This window comes from Melospiza georgiana, chromosome 18, assembly GCF_028018845.1.
Source record: "Melospiza georgiana isolate bMelGeo1 chromosome 18, bMelGeo1.pri, whole genome shotgun sequence".
Classification (NCBI taxonomy): domain Eukaryota; kingdom Metazoa; phylum Chordata; class Aves; order Passeriformes; family Passerellidae; genus Melospiza; species Melospiza georgiana.
This window is the reverse complement of record NC_080447.1, coordinates 956,480-976,340: the sequence shown is the minus strand read 5'-3', so window position 1 is coordinate 976,340 and position 19,861 is coordinate 956,480. Positions and strand designations below refer to the sequence as shown.

At 44.5% G+C, this 19,861-nt stretch overlaps 1 protein-coding gene across 1 annotated transcript in view; it reads left to right on the top strand.

Moving 5' to 3' along the window:
• GLT1D1 (glycosyltransferase 1 domain containing 1) overlaps positions 1-19,861 on the top strand; it is a 36,795-nt gene that overhangs the window by 4,907 nt on the left and 12,027 nt on the right. Inside the window, exons 2-8 of the mRNA XM_058037222.1 lie at positions 2,327-2,475; positions 4,425-4,530; positions 6,916-6,967; positions 9,963-9,999; positions 11,040-11,096; positions 16,751-16,846; positions 17,882-17,931. Of these exons, the coding sequence (XP_057893205.1) occupies positions 2,327-2,475; positions 4,425-4,530; positions 6,916-6,967; positions 9,963-9,999; positions 11,040-11,096; positions 16,751-16,846; positions 17,882-17,931 (547 nt within the window). The remainder of the gene's footprint in view (positions 1-2,326; positions 2,476-4,424; positions 4,531-6,915; positions 6,968-9,962; positions 10,000-11,039; positions 11,097-16,750; positions 16,847-17,881; positions 17,932-19,861) is intronic.

Here is a 19,861-nt window from a genome sequence, read left to right as displayed (position 1 = left end):
CCTGATGCTTTCTGCCTAGAAAAACACCCCAAATCTGGGATCTGACAGCTCAGCTCCACTTTAGAAATATTATTTCCCCAAGTCATGGCACTGGCTTCCATGGCAGTTTCAGCAGAAGGGGAGAATGGGCAAGGCAATTTCTAGCTCCAAGCAACATTCAGGGTTTGCTAAGACTCTTGGGGATTTATCTCCTCTGTTAAGAACCATGATAGAGAGAAAATGTAGCCTTGGGATTTGGCATTTCCAGTGTTGCATTTGATCCCCAGACAGCAGGAGCTGGGTTAATTTTTGTTTCTCATTCACCAAGTATTTGTTGATGAAATGGCAAAATAATGTGAATTTGCCAGGAGGAGAAGAGATATGGATGACGTGTCTCCTGTGCCTGGGCCTCGTTCAGGGACATCTGTGACTTCACACACAGATCTGTCTTCCAAAAAAATCCCTGCAATAACTGCAGCACTCCCCAGTCATGTTCCTTGGTAACAGCATATGTGTGAAAATCACCCTGCTTTTTTTGGCTATAAAGATGAAAAGCCATTTAGAAAATATGAAAATAACGCTGTAAATTTCAGCACTTAAATACTACCCAATAACTCAGCTTCTACACTCGTGTATTTCCATAGATGCATCATTTGAAACTTGTGATTAATGATGTCAAACTCAGTGGAATGTTCAGGGGATCAGGGCCTGTTTAAATCTGGGAATTTGAATTATTCTGGGAATATTTGCTTATTTTTCCTTCTAAAGATGTATGCAAATTTTTTACGTGCTCCTGAGTAGAGTAAAAATGTGTAAAAAAATAATTTTGAAGCTGTAGAGGTAATGCACAATCTCTGAGCCTTGGAACACTTGGGGAATCCCTCTCTATTTACTGCAGAACAGCTGCCATTCCCCAGGGAGATGTGGAGCTGTGGAATGTGTGGAGGAGAACTAGTCATCCCTAGTATATTTAAAAAAAAAACCACTTCTGATTGGAATTCCTGGCTGAGTTTCTCGATTCCCGCTGTCCTGAGAGAGTTATTTTCAAATTAATGGTAATATGCAAACATATTGCTTGTACACGATAGTGATTTATGTTAATTGGAGTGCTGATGGGAAAAACCCCTCTTAGACCATTTAACGAGCACCTGTGAAATGATGGAATGCTCGCAGCAGCATCCCGAGGAATGCCTGGGAGATTGGGGCAGCGTTATTGGGATGTGGATGGAGAGCCTGTGCAAGGCAGGGCAGGTACTTGGAACCAGCTCGTGGGGCAGCTGGTGCTGAGAGTGGCTCAGCAGTGTCAATAAGGAGCTTAAAATGTGGCTGTGTTTCATTGTTTGTTAGCAGTTGTCATGATTTATTGGTCTGGTTTGGAACAGCGGAACGAAAGGCGTTTCTTTGGGGGCTGAGGAGGGAACCCAGCACCATGTGTGGTGCCAGTGCAGCTCTGTCTGACACAGTCAGGGCTGGCACATTCCCTCCAAGGCCCCCAGACATTTTACAGCACTCTTAGCACCAATTTCTGCAGGAGTGACTAACTTCTGCAGGACAGAGAATCACAGAAAATCGCATTTCTGGGGAGGCTGTGCAGTAATCAGGAGATGAAAGCTGACATGATGCAGGCAGTCAATTGAGATTTTAAAGCAGGTTGTGAAGGTGTTTGTGTCATTACTTTTGTGTAGTTTTTTTTGCTTATACTTGAATATTTGTGTCATTACTTTTGTGTAGTTTTTTCTGCTTATATTTCAATAATCCTTTGCCTGGTTTATAAATGGTGAGCTGAGACAAGAAGCAATTAAACCCACCAACAAACACAGTTCAACTCTCTGGCTCTCTTGATGCATTCATTTTTGACGTTCTGTGTTTTTGGTAGCATTGACCAGCTGGACATGTTTGTGCTTTCTTCACCTGGTGTCCTTTCTGCAGAACAAGGAGCTGAGAATCTCTGAGAGCAAGGCCTGACACAAGAATTCTGACACCAGAATTCTGACACCTCCCTTCAAAAGGAGGGATTATTTCAGAATAATAAGTTGAGTCAGGAAGGTCCTGACCGTGCTTCATTTTTTCTGATTTTTGTGGTGATTGTGCTTGGCCCAGGCAGCGTTACCTTGCTGGAAGGTGCCTGTGGCTTCACAGTGGTGAAGATAACAAATATCTTCCAGGCAAAGAAAACCAGCCTTGTGAAGAAGCTCCTGGTTGATATCTGCTTGAACAAAAAAGACATAAAGTTGAAAGAGCAAAGTTGGAGGAAAAACGTTTTGATTAAGTTTGTTTCCTACACTGGTGTGCCTATGACATTAACAGTGACTTCTTTATTCTCTTTCTGTTTGTCCCAATAATGAAGGAATCATCTAGAGGCTGCAGGTCACACCTGTGTTCTTAAAGATGCTTTCATGTATGGAAGTGCAGCTGAAATAGCAAACCTGACCTCCTCGGACAAGTTTGATGCAGCCCTGGCCATTCACCTCTACAAAGGAGGCAGACTGCTGCAAGGTAATCCTCCTCCTGCTCTGCAATAAAAACACCTCCCAAAAAGTCCTGCAAGGGAAGAGAATGAATCCTAGCTGCTACACATGGCTGTAAATGTGCAAACCCACACAGAATATCCTCTCTCTGTTTATCCATTTCAGCAAACGTTCAGAAATGCTAAAAATCCCTCTCAATGGGAGATCTGATAGAGAGAGAACTAAATAAATGTCCTTTTAAACGTCATGGTGCTCTTGGTGATTAAGTGCTTTAACTACATCAGGATGAGAGCATTACATTAACATTAGGTCCTTTCAGTAAATGTGTTCTTTCAGAGGACAATGGCTTGGCTAAGGAGAGCTGGGCTCAAATGGAAGGAAGCAGGGAGGATAATTTCATTTTTCTGCTCAAAAACGAGTCAGGGTTTTTCAACGTGAAATAACATTCCTGTCAGCCAGGCTACAGGAGACAGGATGTTATCAGACAAATAATAAAATTTTCTATTTTCTTTAGCCACGGAGAACAAAATTTTAGCCTGCCACTAATGATAGACTGGGAGCACTGGCTCTGAGAATTACAGACAGTAATTTCACCTGCTGAAATTGCAGTTTGTGCATCCTCAGCTGAGAGCACCCTGAGTTACAGGAATCTGTCCGAAGGCACAGAACTGCACCTTCCACTGATCTCTGGGCTTGGTTTGGATTTCAGCAGTGCCCCCACTCTGTTCTGGGGGTGTGCAGACAGCCTGAATTTCTGAGTTTGCTCTGCTGGGCTGCTTCTGCTCCAGAGGGGCTCCGGTTTCAGCAGGGACTGAAATACAAACACAAAAAATAAATGTAAAATGTAAAATAATGTAAAATGAGCTGTGCTCACTTATGAATTAAGGCTTGTTGGAACATAGAGATGATTGGTTTTTTGACAAGACCTTGAATTGTTTTGGAGGAAGCATGTTGAAAGTCTGAGCACCATCTTTTTTGGGTTTTTTGGGGATTTTTGCTGAGGAACAGGAGATAAAGCTGAAATTTAGTGTTTATTGGAGTACAGTTTTACTGGAGTTTAACTTGCATGGCAATGCCCAAATGGTGTTGCTGTTGCCTTTTCGAAGTCCCAAGTGACCTAAAAGCCTGATGCTTTACAAAAGGAGTTTCAATACATCAGTTACACTGATTAATTGATTATTATCAGTTACACTGTTCTAAAAGTATCTGCAGTGACTGAAAGAGAAATAAACCAAAAATCTCTGCAGAGTAGGACTGTAATAGTAAGGTTTCTGAGATTATGACAGTCAAAGTGTAAAGGTTATTGCAGACTTTGGGACAAAAAAGGGATCCAGAGAACATTCCTGGCTCCTGGGACATTTAGAAATTTAGTGATTGCACTACCATTGCTGCCACACTATTGATCTGCTTGGCCTCATCCTGCAAATTCTGTTTACAGGATCAGCACACCCAATAGATGGCATCATAATTATTCACTTTTTACTTCATGACAGAGGCAGTGCATATTTGATATGGTGTTACAGACAGTCTGTCTCTGGAAGATTAGAGGCAGTGGTGCTTTGATAGAGCACATCAATTCCCTCCACCTGCAAACGTTAGAGTGTAATATCAACAAATGCCAAGGAAATTCTCCAAGTAGCCAGAATGGTAATTAGTCTTTCGTTCTTTTTGCTTGCTCTCTCATTTAGTAATGAGGAAATTAGCAATGCTAATAAATCCTGATCTTACAGCTCACTTAACTTTCAAATACAAATTGAAATCTATGGTACATTTTCTGTCTTTATCAACAAACTTTGTTTCCCATTTGGTTTGATGTCCTGTGAAAGTGCAGTTATTGTGTGTGGGGTTACAGTGCTAAAAAAATTAAAATTCCAGTTTCCTTTTCAGAGATTTTTGCTCAGATGGGTGATTCAGTGCTATCAATGCCCTTTTTCACTCTGGTCATTAAATATTGGCCGCCTTCTGATTGCTTTGCAGGGAGCAGAATTCCCTTTGGGGTCATCTTTGGAGGGACAGATGTCAATGAAGACATGAAATGCAAAGAGAAACGCCAGGTGATGGGAGCAGTGCTGGAGAGAGCCAGGTGAGGGCAGGGTGGGAGGTTTCTGACAGGAAATTGCATTTTGTGGGGCAGATCTTTAGGAAGTTTCCCCACACACTTGGAAGCACTGGAAGGTGTGGAGGCCAGCAGAAAACCCTGGAATGCTGAAATCCTGGTGACCTTTACCTGTGTCTGTGATTCAGTGGTGGAGGGGGACAGTTTGATCAGAAAGTGCAGCCTGTTTGTTTGGGATTTCCCTGCTCCTCACACACAGCTTGTGCGCAGGTTGAAAAGTGGATCCCTCTGAGACAAACAGATTTTTTTAATTTTTTTTTTTTTTCTGCTTTTTGATCCTTTGAAATTTGATCCTTTCCCTGGGCCCATGAGCAAAGAAGCAGAGATTGAAAAAGTCTTTAAGCAAATTCTCTCAGGTTTTAGGGGAAATGACAAGGGAGCATTTTCAGATGTTTTAAAGTCTGGAAAGTTCTGGTGCTGTGCCAGTGTAGTCATCAAATGTAGAGCACAAGAACTGATCCTAAACCAGAGGAAATTACTAAAAACTGAGGAGACTTTTGAGCGCGTTTCATAGTTTCAACATCCCCAGGAAAGCAGTTTTCTCCTGACTGATCCAAAGGTTTGTTGACTTCAGCAGTGTTTGCTCATGGCCCTGCTGGGGGAGGAGACCTGTTTTGGTTCAGAGCAGAGCAGGATGGGTTTGGGCCAGGCAGGATCTGCCCCAGCTCCTCTCCCCTGCTCTGTCCTTGCTGCTCCCTCTCCATTTCCCAGCTGTTATTGCCTCGCTCAGCACCCGCAGAGATGTGCTGCTCTGTCTGTAATCCCCCATAAAATGTGGTAAGCAAACAGATTTTAAAGACAGCACTTAATCACACTCATTGGAAAATCATTAGGGCACGTTCCTGTGCCTCAGCGTGGCTTGGAGCTGAGAGCAACTTAAGGTTCCACTCAGGAAAAAATTTATGTACTTGTTTGCTTTTGTTATCAAATAATCAGAAGTTGTTCTTTAAACCGGTCTGGAGGAAAGGAAAAAGATATCTAATGTGCCAGATGGATTTCAGCACTGTGCAAAATGAGAAATACATAAAAACAATCTCTGAGTGTGTCCATTTGATCCATCTCTGTTTAAAATATCATCTGTCACAAATACAGCTAGTACAAAATCTGCTTTACTGAATGTTTTTTAATGCTATTGAGTTGGGAACCTGAAGTATACCTTAACAGCTTGAATTATCTATGATCTTTCAAAATGTATTATGACATCCCTGTGCAGTTTACAATATTTTCTCTACTAGAGGAAAAGCATCTCAGTTTTCCAGAAGTTATTCTGAATGTGCCTCGTCTCCAGTAGCATCACTGCTGTTATTCATTGCATGGTTATTAAAAGAAACATTGATTTTTTTTCTTTATTGATTGCAGGGTTCTAAGCAGAAAGCATCATGAATTGTAGATTACTTGTCCAGTACAATATCCCAGCACATTCCATAAAACAAACTATTGAACACTGTCTGGCCTTATGAGTGTTTCATTTTTAATCAAATCCCTCTAAATGGTGCTTGTACCCCTCTGGGGTATTTTTTTTCCTATTGAGCAGTATTTTGTAGACTTAGAAGTGACATCTTTTTATGCTTGTTAATGTGATGTATTGAAAGGATAATTGCACGATCTGGGGAGGGAGCATGTGCAGCTTGACAAAGGCAGCGTTTGCAGGGGCTTTAATACCCTCCAAGCTGGCAGCTTGTGGTGTGAAATTCATTGCAGGGCCACAAAGCAGATCCCACAGAACACACGTAGGGGAATAAGGTTTGTTTCTTGTTTCACCAAGCAAAAGCAGGAGTTCTGGTTCAGCATTTATGGGAATCCTGCTGCTGCTGTGTGCATTCATTTGGGCAAGCTGGCAGCTGTGCCCTTGTTTGGGGTTCTCTTTGAGGAATCCCCACTTCACCTTCCCAGGAAAGCCTGAGGAGCTGCTGCTGCTTTAGCCAGGGTTTTGTGCTGGTTTAACCAGGGTTTTGTGCTGGTTTAGCCAGGGTTTGCTGCTGGTTTAACCAGGGTTTTGTGCTGGAACAAGTGCAAAGCCTGAGGAGCTGCTGCTGCTTTAACCATGGCTTGCTGCTGCTTTAACCATGGCTTGCTGCTGCTTTAACCAGGGTTTGCTGCTGGTTTAACCAGGATTTGCTGCTGCTTTAACCACAATTTGCTGCTGGAACAAGTGGATAGCCTGAGGAACTGCTGCTGGTTTAACCAAATTTGCTGCTGGAGCAAGTGCAAAGCCTGCTTTTGTCTTTCAGCTGGGATCAGCTTTGTAAGCCTCTGATCTTAGTTCTTATCAAGGTTTTTTTCTGAAGTACTTTTTTTAATGTTTAAACACTTTAAGCAGATGATCCCAACTATTTTTGTCCCCTTAACCAGGTTTGCAGTGGCTTTCACGGTGGAAATGAAGGAGCTGGCAGCAGCAGAGTGGGTATGTTGGTGTGGTGGCAGTGCTTACTGTATTAGCAGATATGCATGCTCTAAATGTGCCCTAAATATGCAGAGAATTGCAATAATCTGCATTGTTCCCAGCCCTGCTGTCCTTTCAGAGAGAGCATTTCATGTTGATGTGCAGTCAGAGGGGTCTGGCATTAAAAGCTCTTCAGGATTAGCAGAGAGTGTGGAGCAGCTCAGGAAGTGTTTCTGTAACATTTAAAACAAATCATCTGTTGTTACCCAGTCTCTCCTGATGCCAAATTGTTTCTTTTGGCATCATTTACTAAACTTTAAAACTCCTCCTGACAGCATTAGTTACAACAAAGAATTTGGAGGTATAATTTGAAAATACTTGTTTGGTCAACTCTGGGAACAGAATGAACCTCTTAAGGGGAGCTGCAGAGGTAAATTAGAGGTGATTTTTCTGTGTGCTGATCAGCAGACCAGTGAGGGGTGAGCAGGAGCCGTTGGGGATGGGAGCAGCAAGGCAGGAGCTCCCTCCTGCAGGAGGTGTTGGAAACACCAGCTGAGGCTGAACTATTAATGCAAGAACTTGGAACAAAGTGCTGGGCACCTCTTCAGTTCCAATTTGCATCATAGGACAACCATTAATGCACTCTTGGCTCAAAAATAATCACTGAGAGTGCAGGGTATACAATGCCTTATTCCAGCATTAATTGATTTTTAAAATCTGTTTTTATTGAAAGGATACATGAGCAGACATGGGATTTGGTATTTTATTTTACAAATGTGATTTGGTTTTAATAGTTACGACAATGAACTTCATGATGGGTAAAAGGGAAAGGGCACAGCTTCTGTCAGGGATATTAAGCAAGAAAAGGACAAAAGTAACAGAGTGTAAGGAGAGGAAACCAAACTGAGCTTTGAAATAGTTCCAGAATCAGCACCTCAAATGCTTTTGGGTACCAGGCTTTGATTTTACCTAAACACTTTTGTATGGGGGCCTGTGAGAGTGATGCAGGGTTTGGGTCTGGGGCAGGCAGGGACTGGAGGCAGATCTGTCCCATCCTGAACTGAAATCCAAATCCAGCTGCTGCCTGTGCCTGAAATGCTCTGATCCTGACCTGAATTCCAGCTGGAGCATGAGCACATCCTTGCACCCGCAGCTCCTATTGATGATTTTCATGATATTCATGGTATTTACATGTGAGCTCACACTGCTCCTCCAATGGGGCTTCATTAGCTGGGATATCACCCAAGAATGTGCATCACAAACATGTCAGCACTTGCACTGTCAAAGGCTGTCCCTTCCAACACACTCTCTTCATTTCACTGCATAAATTACCTTAATTCTGAAGTGTGTAGTCCAGCCCTTGCAATGATCTGCATTCCAGGTGAGTTTGAAATGCCATAAAAGATCTCGTGCCCGTGGTCAGATTTTTACTTCAGGAGCATAAAACTGGTGCAGAAGAATTACCTAAGCCACTTTTATTAGCATTCCATTTCATTTCCCATTCTCCTCAGGCCCATTTAAAATAAAGCACGAGAGAAAATTGATCTATAAAGAGTGAATGCATCCCTGAGCCCTGTCCCAGTGCTCTCAGAACCTCCAGGGCTGTTTCTGCTCCCTGAGCCCTCTGGGGTCCTGCAGGGCAGGAACGAGGATGCTGAACTTGAAATTCTCTCTTAACTTGGTGTTTTCAGGTGCTGCCCCCTGCTTTTCCCACCTCCTTTTTCCTGGTTTTCTCTGTTTTGCTCCCTTTTCCTGCAGAGTTCAGTTCTGGGGTTGGCAGTGCTGTCCCATTGCTTGCAGGGGTTTTTTATCATTTTGTCATTTTTATCATGCTGGGAAATTCAAAATGTTAGTCAGAGAAGGTCCACTGTTAGGTAATAAAATGATGTGATGATGTGTTGAACTATTTTTATTATTTTAAATCCTTTGAACACAAAAGCTCAGGGAAGATGAAGTCCATGGAATATCCCCAGGTAGCACAGAGCTGTTTCTTTCTCCCCCACTTCATTCCCATGTGGATTTGCTGCTTTTTTGTGTAATTTTGGTGACATTGCTCACCCTGATTCTCAGAAACCGCCCCCTCCCCATCTGTGAGCTGCTTGGAGATGACTTTTTTAGTGACCTCTTTTCTTCCAGTTTCTTTTCCCAGTTCATTTTTAGTAACTGCAGAGCCTGGGCAGGGGACTGAGGGGCAGCCACCAAGGAACAACAGGGAAAACCAAAATCTCTGCAATTAAAAAAAAAATTACTTCTGTGGCTTCCTATTTCCTGAGCTGACTGGTTCAAGAATTGAAGTTTCTTTCTGAACTGATTTTCTTTTCACTAAAAAAAAAATTATTCCACAAATCCACAGTTGGAGTTATAGAAAGATATTGAAATAGGAAATTGCTTCTTTAATCACCTAAATTAAATAACAGCGCTTCAGGAGTGATTTTGGAAGTGTAATAATTACCTCTTTTACTACAGCTATTTTAAGGTAATTTATTTTGTAATTTTTATTTGTGAATGTTCTGCAATAACCACCAGGCACCAGTTTTCCAGTCTAGGCAAGTCTTTATATTTGACAGCAGTTTCTGAAACTGAGATGTTTATAAATTGTATTATAGATAAATATAAACTGGATTTTCAAAACCAGTCTTCCAAGACCAACAGGTTTTTGGGAACTAGTGCTGATTTTCAGCTAGACGGTTGAAGTTTGTTTTATTCCAGAAAAACAGGGTAATGATCATAAGAGAGGATACAGAGACAAACTAAAAAATATATATTTGTACTAACTTGGTAATTGCGTTTATTGCAAAATTGATTCATTGATACTGTAAATGGACAGAGTAAATATAAATTACATTGTTGGCTTTTGGAGTTACTAAATGTATCTAATAGTTTTGATTTTCAGTAGTCAGAAGAAAATCACACTGACATGTGTTTTGTTGCTCTTAAGCGAGGGGTTTTTTTGAGGATTGAACAGATATTTTAATGTTGAACTCTGAAAGCTTTTTTCTTCTCCTTCTCTTTAAAGCCAGATGCTCGGAAGAAAATTTATGTCCAAAGCCAAGGTGAGAGCTTTGAGATGCTGATGAAGGATTCCCTGTCTGTGGTTTGTGATGTACCTGCCTTCCTGCCCTGACCCGTGGGCTGAGCTGAGCTGAGCTGCTGACCTCCCTAATTTGAGCTTTCTGCCTCTGCCATCAATTGGGCACAATTTCGGTCTCTGTGCCTCAGTTTCCCCTCTCTGGGTGCTCTGTGGGCGCTCTCCCAGCTCCCCTCCAGCAGGAATCCCAAAGGGCAGCTGACCCTGGGGCAGCTCTGAGCCTCTCCAAGGCTGCAGAAGGTTTGAGGGTGGGGAATTCTTTCCTGGAGCCCCAAATTCCTTAAAATGCTCCAGGTGAGTTCCAGCCCAGTGAGAGCCGAGTGCACCACTGGCAGTCCAGGGAGCACAGCTCAGTATTTACGTGTGATGGCTTCATTTCCTAATTTATTTAATTAAAAACATCTCTCTGTGGATTCCAAAACTCATTCCACTTTGTGTATTTCGCTTTCAAAGAAAGTAACATCCTTTTCCAGGCTGTGCTGTTGAAACTGCTCATTGTGAAGTCTGTTTAGCCCATGTTTAGTTTATATTGAAGTCTCTTGGGAGGTAATAGTTAAATAAGCGATTAAATAAATTAATAAAATAGTTTCATTGTTAAAATAATTAATCTTTAACATAAGGAAAAGCACATTCATTAATATTCAGGACAGATTAATATTAAAGTTGTGTATAAATGTGATTTATTTCCTTCTGTGTTGAGGGCTCTGTGTCGCAGCTGCCCTGGATCTGTTCTGGAATGATGTCCCCCCTCGGGTGATGCTGTCCCAGGTGTAGTTTTACAGGGCAGATTCAGCAGGGCTGTGTTGCTGGAAGGTCCCAGCACTGGGGGATTGTGCAGCATTTCCCACTGAAGGAAATTTCCTAATGCACAGCCTGGCATTGCTGGTGAGGGGGGTTCAGGGTGCCTGCAGAAATAATTGCTTTATTGGACTTCCCAAAGCCTTCGGGAGCCACAGCTCAGCCATGCAGGGGACATTTGACATGGGATCTCCTTTTTTTACACAGGAATCAAGGCTACACCCAGTGAAACATTTGACTGGTACCAATTTCTACAAAATGCAGGTAAAACTCCTTTTCCCTTTGTTTACTGTGTTTATCCCTAATAGGTTTATTCCTAATCCCTTGACACCTTCCTAATACGTGTCAAGGATGAAATAAACTTAGAATCAGAGCTAATAATAATAACTGATCATGTCACAAAGTGCCTTAATTCTATGGGAAATGGCAGAACATCCATGAGATGAGTCTGGGCCGCCCAGCAGCCAGAGAGCTCTGGATTTGTGCTCTGGGCAGGGCTGGGCTGGTCCATGGGGAGCACAGCACAAATCCCTGAGCTTTGTTCTGTCCCAGCCTTTGTTCTGTCCAGCCTGGGCTGCCTGCAGCCGTGCAGACAGAAATGAATGCTGGTGTTTGGTGGGGCTGGAGGAGGAGGGAGTGCTGGTGTTTGTTTGTTTGTTTGTTTGTTTGGGCTGGAGCTGCCTCTGCTCTGCTCTCACCTGACCAGGGCCAGGTGAGGCAGGGCCCTAATCCTGAATCACCCCATGGTGGCAATCTTTGATCACTCCATCTTTCCCCAAAGGGTGATTCATAGGCAGTTCAGCCTGGTGGAAACGTTTCAGTTTTACATCCATCTGCTGATCTCTGCTGCTCCTCGTGCTGCAGGTGAATCCTCCCCTGTGGCTTTGTCCCTTCAGGGGATGGGAGCCATCTCCCAGAGCCAGGGGCAGCTTGGAGCTGAGCATTGTGAGGTTATTTTGTTCTCAGTGAATCACAGTGCCCCCAGGATTAATGATTGTCTGGAGTGAAATGATTTGTCACTTGCTAGCACAGCCTCAGTGTTGATTTGATCTCTTGTCCAACCATTTTGTGATTAAATGAGCAGTCAACAGATTGAGGAGGGGGAAGCTCCCCCTAAAGTGAATTTCTAATGTATTAGAGACAGTTTTTTTGCCTAATGTGTGCTAATGCAAAAGTGCAAAATAATTCATAATGTACATGAAAAGCAAACTAAAATGTGACTCTAACATCTGTGCCTTATTAAATAATAACTTGGAAACTGGCATCAGATTATTCAGTATTGTTTTTATGACTGTTTCATCTGATTTATCTCCTCTGCCTGGTGCCTGTGTCCATCTCTGGTGGCAGCCCACAATTTCCACTTCTTTTAACACTGCACATGGGCTCAGGCTTTCTGGCTGTACCTTTGGCTTTCCAGGGACTAATTAGGAGCTCCCAGTGAATTGCTTTGTTCTGGGCATTTGCAGTTCCAAAGTGTTTGAAATTCCACTAAACCTGGAGCAGTCAGAAGCAAACCCTCAGCAGCAGGAGGCAGTTTTGCTCAGGAGGATGTGATTTTGGCAGTGTGGGCTTGCACAATGTGCACAATGTAAAAAGACCCTGAGCTTCAATGCAGATGAAGCTGCCCAGTCTCCTTCAGCTCATGGCATTTGTGAGGGTTTTTTTTTTTAATATTTTTTTCATGAAGTTCTATTCCATGCCTGAAGGCACTGGATGATTTTTGGGAGAAACATTTCTGCAGGTAACCCCTGCCTGTGTCTTCAGCAGAGCCCCTGAGCATTTGGCACATTCAGGATTGCCAGGACAGAATTCCCAGCTCAGCTCACAGCCTGCAGTGCAGGTTTTATTTCATCTGAGGCATCTCTGTGAAACACCCTGGGTGTTCAGGGTGCCGGGTTGCTCTCTCTACTGAAACAGGCTCTCCAGAACGATCCAGACCTCCCTGCACAGAACAGGCTTCCTGTGAATATTCTCTGTACTGGTGTTGTTGTCAGTCAGAGGAAACGTTTGCTCACTTTAAATATGACATCAATACCCAAACAGCCTCTTTTCATCAATGCAATGGCTTCACAAGGAGTTTAGTGGTGGCTTTAAGCGAGTGGCAGGAGGCACCTAATGCACTTTGTGGTGGGAGAAGTGCAGCCCCAAGATCCGAATGGTGCTAAACCAAACTGGGGAATGCCAGCTTTGTGTGCACTCCATTTGATAGTTTGGGTGCCAGTGTAAATAGCAATTGCCTGACACAAATGGAAGCAGTGCTGTGAAGGGGTTTTGCTGTTGTTATTGTTATTATGATGGGTGCAGTACAATCTCAGTACAAATATCCTGGAATTGGTATTTTTTCATAGTCTCAGACCCGGGAGCTGCAGAGGTGATGGTGTGGGGTTATTGCTGTCCTGGCTGCAGAATCTCCAGGGGCTGGCTGGTCAGCATTCACTGGCTAAACCCACAAAAAAGGCTTTTAGAGTAAATTTGAATTTGGTTAACAGTCAGTTCACAGTTTGTTTGTGTGGCTGAGAGTCTGTGAGCAGCAGCAGCCAAAGCAGGAGGCTGAACCCAGTGAGAGTGCAGCTTCTCTTTGGGAGCCCAGAACGTTCAGCTCTTTGGGAGCTCAGCCCGTTGCAGAGGTTTTGCTGCCTGTGTCAGCCTGGAGACCAGAGCAGATGATCAGGCTGTTTTCCCTGACCTTGCACTGCAGGGCTCTCTATGCAGCACAGCCTGGCTGGGTTTAGCAATTTTAGAAGCCCTATCTTTAGACTTGGGAGGGTCAGGGGAGGTTCAGCCTCGTGCTGGAGACAGACTGACAGAAAATAACAAGGCACTTTAGGAAAAGGATAAACCTGAGACTGATCAGCAGCTCAAGGCTGGGGCAGAGCAGCTCTGATCACAGGCCTGAAGTCATCACTGCAGGATGAAAAGCTGCCTTTGATTTTCAATGGGGCTGAGAGACAGACCCCAGTAAACATCATGTGATGAGAGGATGCAGATAACCAACAAAGCCTGCACTAACACACTGAGAAATCTTTGTTGAGCCAACAAACAGGGCTTAAAGCTGCTCCCATGGTGCTGTGGAACCTCAGGGTCATCACATGCCTATTGCAGCAGCAAATAAAACACGCAATATGTTTTATTTATATGCTTTTGTAGTTTGAGGTTTCAGCTCTCCTGTAATTTCTGCTTGGTGGCAGGGCTGTTGTCTGAGCTTGAGAAGTTTACATAAGCTGTCATGGCACAGGCAGGGTTTTACAGAGGCATTAGATTTTCCTGGAGCTGTGCTGGAAAGAGAGACCCACATAAGAAAAACTGAACAGTAAAAGTTTGTGCACTTATCCAGCTGAGTGTAGTAAAACCTGTATGATAGCAGCAATAAACTGAGTTCCCAAAGTGATCTGAAAGTGCAGAGCTTTTTGTTGTCTGATCTGTTAGAAATAATGAGAAACAGGGGAGAGAAGAATTGATTGAGAATTTTGCAGTCTAATTTTTCCTGCGTTAGCAGCCCGTCCCTGGAAGTTTCCAGGTTCATTTAACCCTGTCTTCACCAGGACACCAGCAGCCCCAGCATTGCTGGCTGTGAATGAAGGGCAGTGTGAGCACTTGGGGTGAAGTCACTGCCCCTCACCTTGGGGAGCAAACTGCTGTGTGGGGTGACAGGGCACAGGAATGAACATCTGGGGTCTGAAAAATCCGTTTGGGATTGCTGAAAGGAGGGTGGCTGGGCTCCTGGTGGTGCCATGAACTGATGGATTTCCTCTTTGAGGACAGCAGTCAGTGCTGTCAGGGGCTCAGCAGGTGGATAAATGAAATCTTTTCAAAAGACCTGCTGTGGTTCAAAGTGACCAGGAAAGAAAATCAGGTTATTCTCCCTCACCATCTCATCATGGCTTAGGTTTTGTTTCTGAACAGAACCAGAAATGGACCAATAACCTAAATAACGTGGGCTTGGTGTTGTTGTCTGTAGAGAACAACAGTGAACTTGAAATCAGGCCCTGGAAAATTAATTTCTAAATCTTCTTCTTTACCTCTGAGCAAGCCAATGCTTGGTATTACTCATTCACTTCCAGGCCTGCAGCTTTCAGTAAGATTAAAGATTTGCAGTAATACATTTATTTTTATTGTGCACCTATGACTGCTGCATTTTTTTTTCTTGATAGTACCTGGAGGGATGGAGTTAAATGAATCTACACTTCCAAAATCTCTTTAGATAACACTTGTACTTATTCCTGCCTTTCTTAGGAAAACCATGTCCCTGCTGAAGCTGCAGGAATTATTCAGTGTTGACAATTCAGGCTTTGTGTTGGCTGCCTGTGCTCGTGTTTTGCTGTTCAGGTTTTGGTAATGGCCCAATGTAGAGTGTCAGTGTCAGAGCCCTGTCCTCTGCAGGGACAGCAGCAGGGCAGGGGGAGATGGAGATGGGATCAGGAGGAGATGGAGAGGATGGGCTCAGGGGGAGATGGAGATGATGGGCTCGGGAGGAGATGGAGATGATGGGCTCAGGGGGAGATGGAGATGATGGGCTCAGGAGGAGATGGAGATGATGGGCTCAGGAGGAGATGGAGATGATGGGCTCAGGAGGAGATGGAGATGATGGGCTCAGGAGGAGATGGAGATGATGGGCTCAGGAGGAGATGGAGATGATGGGCTCAGGAGGAGATGATGGGCTCAGGGGGAGATGGAGATGATGGGCTCAGGAGGAGATGGAGATGATGGGCTCAGGAGGAGATGGAGAGGATGGGCTCAGGAGGAGATGATGGGCTCAGGGGGAGATGGAGATGATGGGCTCAGGAGGAGATGGAGATGATGGGCTCAGGAGGAGATGATGGGCTCAGGGGGAGATGGAGATGATGGGCTCAGCAGGAGATGGAGATGATGGGATCAGGGGGAGATGGAGATGATGGGCTCGGGAGGAGATGGAGATGATGGGCTCAGGAGGAGATGGAGATGATGGGATCAGGGGGAGATGGAGATGATGGGATCAGGGGGAGATGGAGATGATGGGATCAGGGGGAGATGGAGATGATGGGCTCGGGAGGAGATGATGGGCTCAGGGGGAGATGGAGATGATGGGCTCAGCAGGAGATGGAGATGATGGGCTCAGGAGATGGAGATGGGATCAGGAGGAGATGGAGAGGATGGGCTCAGGAGGAGATGATGGGCTCAGGAGGAGATGGAGATGAGAGGCTCAGGAGGAGATGGAGATGATGGGCTCGGGAGGAGATGGAGATGATGGACTCAGGGGGAGATGGAGATGAGGGGCTCAGGAGATGGGCTCAGGAGGAGATGGAGATGAGGGGCTCAGGAGGAGATGGAGATGATGGGCTCGGGAGGAGATGGAGATGATGGGCTCAGGAGGAGATGGAGATGATGGGCTCAGGAGGAGATGGAGATGAGGGGCTCAGGAGGAGATGGAGATGATGGGCTCGGGAGGAGATGGAGATGATGGGCTCGGGAGGAGATGGAGATGATGGGCTCAGGGGGAGATGGAGATGATGGGCTCAGGGGGAGATGGAGATGATGGGATCAGGGGGAGATGGTGGCCTCAGGAGATGGGCTCAGTTGTGCTGGGCAGGATTAGATTGGGGATCAGGAACACCAACTTCAGCCTAAGGGGTAAAACCATTGAGAGCCACCTGGAGCTGTCCATCTCAGGGCCCAGAGCTGGCTCTGGGCTCCAAGAACAGCACCAGAGCTTTCTCCAAGTCCTGCACATTGCCTGTCTCTGCAATGAACCCCTGTGCCCTATAAAGTGATGCACATCCTCAGTCTAGGATTGATGCAGGGCAGGAAACAGGAGGAATAATGACAATTGTTCACGATCCACTCTTTGCTGCCTTTACCACCGTCTGTGCTCACTGATGGAGCAGTTGGGAGTGTTCAGCTTTTCCCTGCCCCACTGGCTGATTTTTACCATCATTTTCCAGGCATCCCTGTAGACTCAGGCCCTGTGCATCTGTTCCTCCTGGTGTGTGGGCTGCGCAGAGTGAAGGACCCCCTGTACCTGGTGGAAGCTTTCTCAGGTGAGCTCTGGCCATTTGAACATTCCTGTTTGTCACTGCATTCTTCTCATGTTGGTAAGTTTGGCATGGGCTGTTCTGTTCATTGCAGGAAACATCATCATATATTTACATTTGAAAAAAGAAATTCTTATGTAACCATTGATCTGTTCCACACATTATTTCTGTGCCACGTCTTTTCCATCCTGCTGGGAATAACAGAGCATTCAAATCAAAGCAATATTTGATGATTTTGCTTGCTGAGAAAACTGTTTTGCTGTTACATGCAATATTGATGGAAGACAAAAGAAAAGATCGTCTACTTCAAAATCACTTTTTTATCTTGCTGTCCCGTGGCTGTTACATTGATTTGCATGTGTGCTAATTAATGCCATTGAAGCTGCAAACAAGTTTTACCACCCATTGTTCTGGCTCAGTGCTCAGACTAGGCTGAAGTTTCCTGGGAGCACAAAAGGGAATGAATATTTGTCAGGCTCTGTTTGTGTCTGTACGAGGTTCAGGCGTTCTGAGCTGCAAATTCAGCCTGCACGTTCAAGTGACTTTTACAGCCCTTGGAGCCTTGTGGTGCTGAGGAGCAGTGCAGCTTGCAGAGAGCTGCACTGCTCTGTTCTGGGTTCAGAAAGCAGCAGATGTCTCTTGTGCATATCACTGAGTAATGATTGTAATGGCTGCAGTTGCTTCCACACGTTCCTTGACACAGGAAAATATTCAAGTGATTGTGGCTTCGTGGCAAGAACCGCTGCATTATACAGAGCATTGTTCTCCTGAGTGATTCAAAATTAATATCTGAGCTTAGTTAAATAACCCCTGAGTCAGAAGAGATTGCATGAAGCAGAAAGGCTAAATACTAACTTTCAGATATGCTAATATTTGAATTCTGAGGAGTAATGTGAGGGCTGAGTGTGAATTTGGTGCACATTCAGTCTTTTAAGTAGCAATACAATATTTGTCTAATTCTTCTTTAACCATGGAGCTATTTATACTGATTAAAAAGTAATAATTTTTATTAATAAAACAGTTGTTCCTCTTCTGTTTCAGAGTGGCACAGAAAGGATCCCAGTGTCTATCTGGGCATTATTGGACCTGCAGTAAGTTGCAGCTGTAATTTTTATTTCTAAATATTTCCATTTACCTCATCTGAGGTGCCTCAGCTCTCCTCCAAACTGATCCTGGCTCTGAGGATTTCTGTTGGAGATGAGAAGCTCCAAGCCCAGACCTTGGAAAGGCTGTTCCCAACAGGTCTGAGCTTGGCAGGGTTTCGGTGGCCAGAATTCCACAGTTCAGAACTGCCCATGGAGGGGTTCCTGCACTGCTCCCAGGCTTTTCCAGAGCAGGCACTGAGGCAGCCCAGCCTGTTCCTCCTCACTCCATCCCAGGGAGCAGTTCTGAACAGAAAAAACCAGCAGAATGCTTGGATTCCACTCTTGGCCACTGCTGCTACACCTGTGGGGTTTTAGACGCTCACAAACTGATAAAATGTGTGCTTTTGTAAGTCAAATACTAGCAATGCCCATTCCAGCAGGAATAACTTAGGAATGAGCCTATCAAATGTTTTGAAAGGCAGCAGCTGCCGTCCAGGAGATGTTTTCCCACAGGCACTGCTAATGAGGATTTTAGTGCTGTGATCCCTGTTCTCACTTCTGCTCACATGCAGCACTGTCCTTGTTCCATTCCAGCTGGGCTTTGCAGCCACTGCTGGGCTCAGACACAATTAACACCAATAAAATGAGGCTCAGCCTCTGTCTGGCACCAGCAGCAAGGACAGGGCTGGAGCTCACAAACCCAGCCCAGCGCCTTGGCCATTCAGAACCTCAGAGCACCAAAACCTGGATAAACTGAGGGTTTTGTACATCCCCATCTCAGAATAATCTCAAAGTTCTGCCTCTGTCCTGATTCTTCTGCATCCCCATCTCAGAAAATCCTAAAGTTCTGCCTCTGTCCTGGTTCTTCTGCTCTGTGTGCTGCCTGTGGAACTTAGTGCTGGAGTTACACAAGTAATTGCAGGGTTTTTGAGAGGGACATCAGTGTTCTCCACATAGATCCTGCAGCACAGGGCTGGCAAAGGCAGCCTGCAGCCCTGGTTCAAGCAGGGAGAAGCTCTGAGGAGGCAGCTGTGCCATGTGAAACAAACTCTCTGCTGCTTGGAGGGGACTAAAAGCCTCCCTGGCTCATCTGGGTGATGTGTTCCCTCTGTATCATCTCATCGCTGATTCATCTCCACACGAGCCTGAAAACTTGCAGGCAATTTGCTTTATAAAAAACAAATAGACACTCAGTAGGCAAATAAGAACAATTTCTCTATTTTCTCATTCAGCTTTATTCTTTGCAGATTTGGGGACATAGGATTTTATTGTTAAAAGCTGTTTTTACATTTTTGTTTTATCTGGGCTTTTTTCCACGCTAATACACAAAATGATGTGGAAGTGAACTGGTGTGGAAGGCAAATCTAGAGCAGTTGTAATGAACCTGTGCTGCAGAATCAAATGATGCACTTGCTGCCTTCAGTGAGGATTTATAAACATTTCAGTCGTCTTTCTAATTCTGCTTCACTTTCTCACAAGCTAATGTCTTTACAGGCCAGAAATAGCCCAGTGGCAGTGCACAGGCTGGATCAAGGGCTGAACCTCCTTAAAACACTTCAGAGCATATTTCTCTCATGGAACTAAAATATTGCTAAAGGAAAAAATGCATCTCAGCTCTATTGGTATTTAGCTGTACTCTTCTTATTCAGGTTGCTTCTCAAACCACAAAAATCTTAAGAAAATCAGTGCCACCATCTATGAAGCATGTAATTTTTATTGTGAATATAAAAGCCCATTCAGTAAGAGTATATTAATTAAGAAGAGAAAGAACAAAGGCCCCCTCTCTGTTTTCTGCTTTACCTCCATGAGATGATCTATTTGCTGCCATAAGATTGTATTCTGTTCCCTGGATTTTCTGTGCCTGATTGTCTCAGGTGGTGCAGTTGAGGTAATGTTGCAGGATTGGGGTCTGTGTTATGTAAAACTTTCACCATTT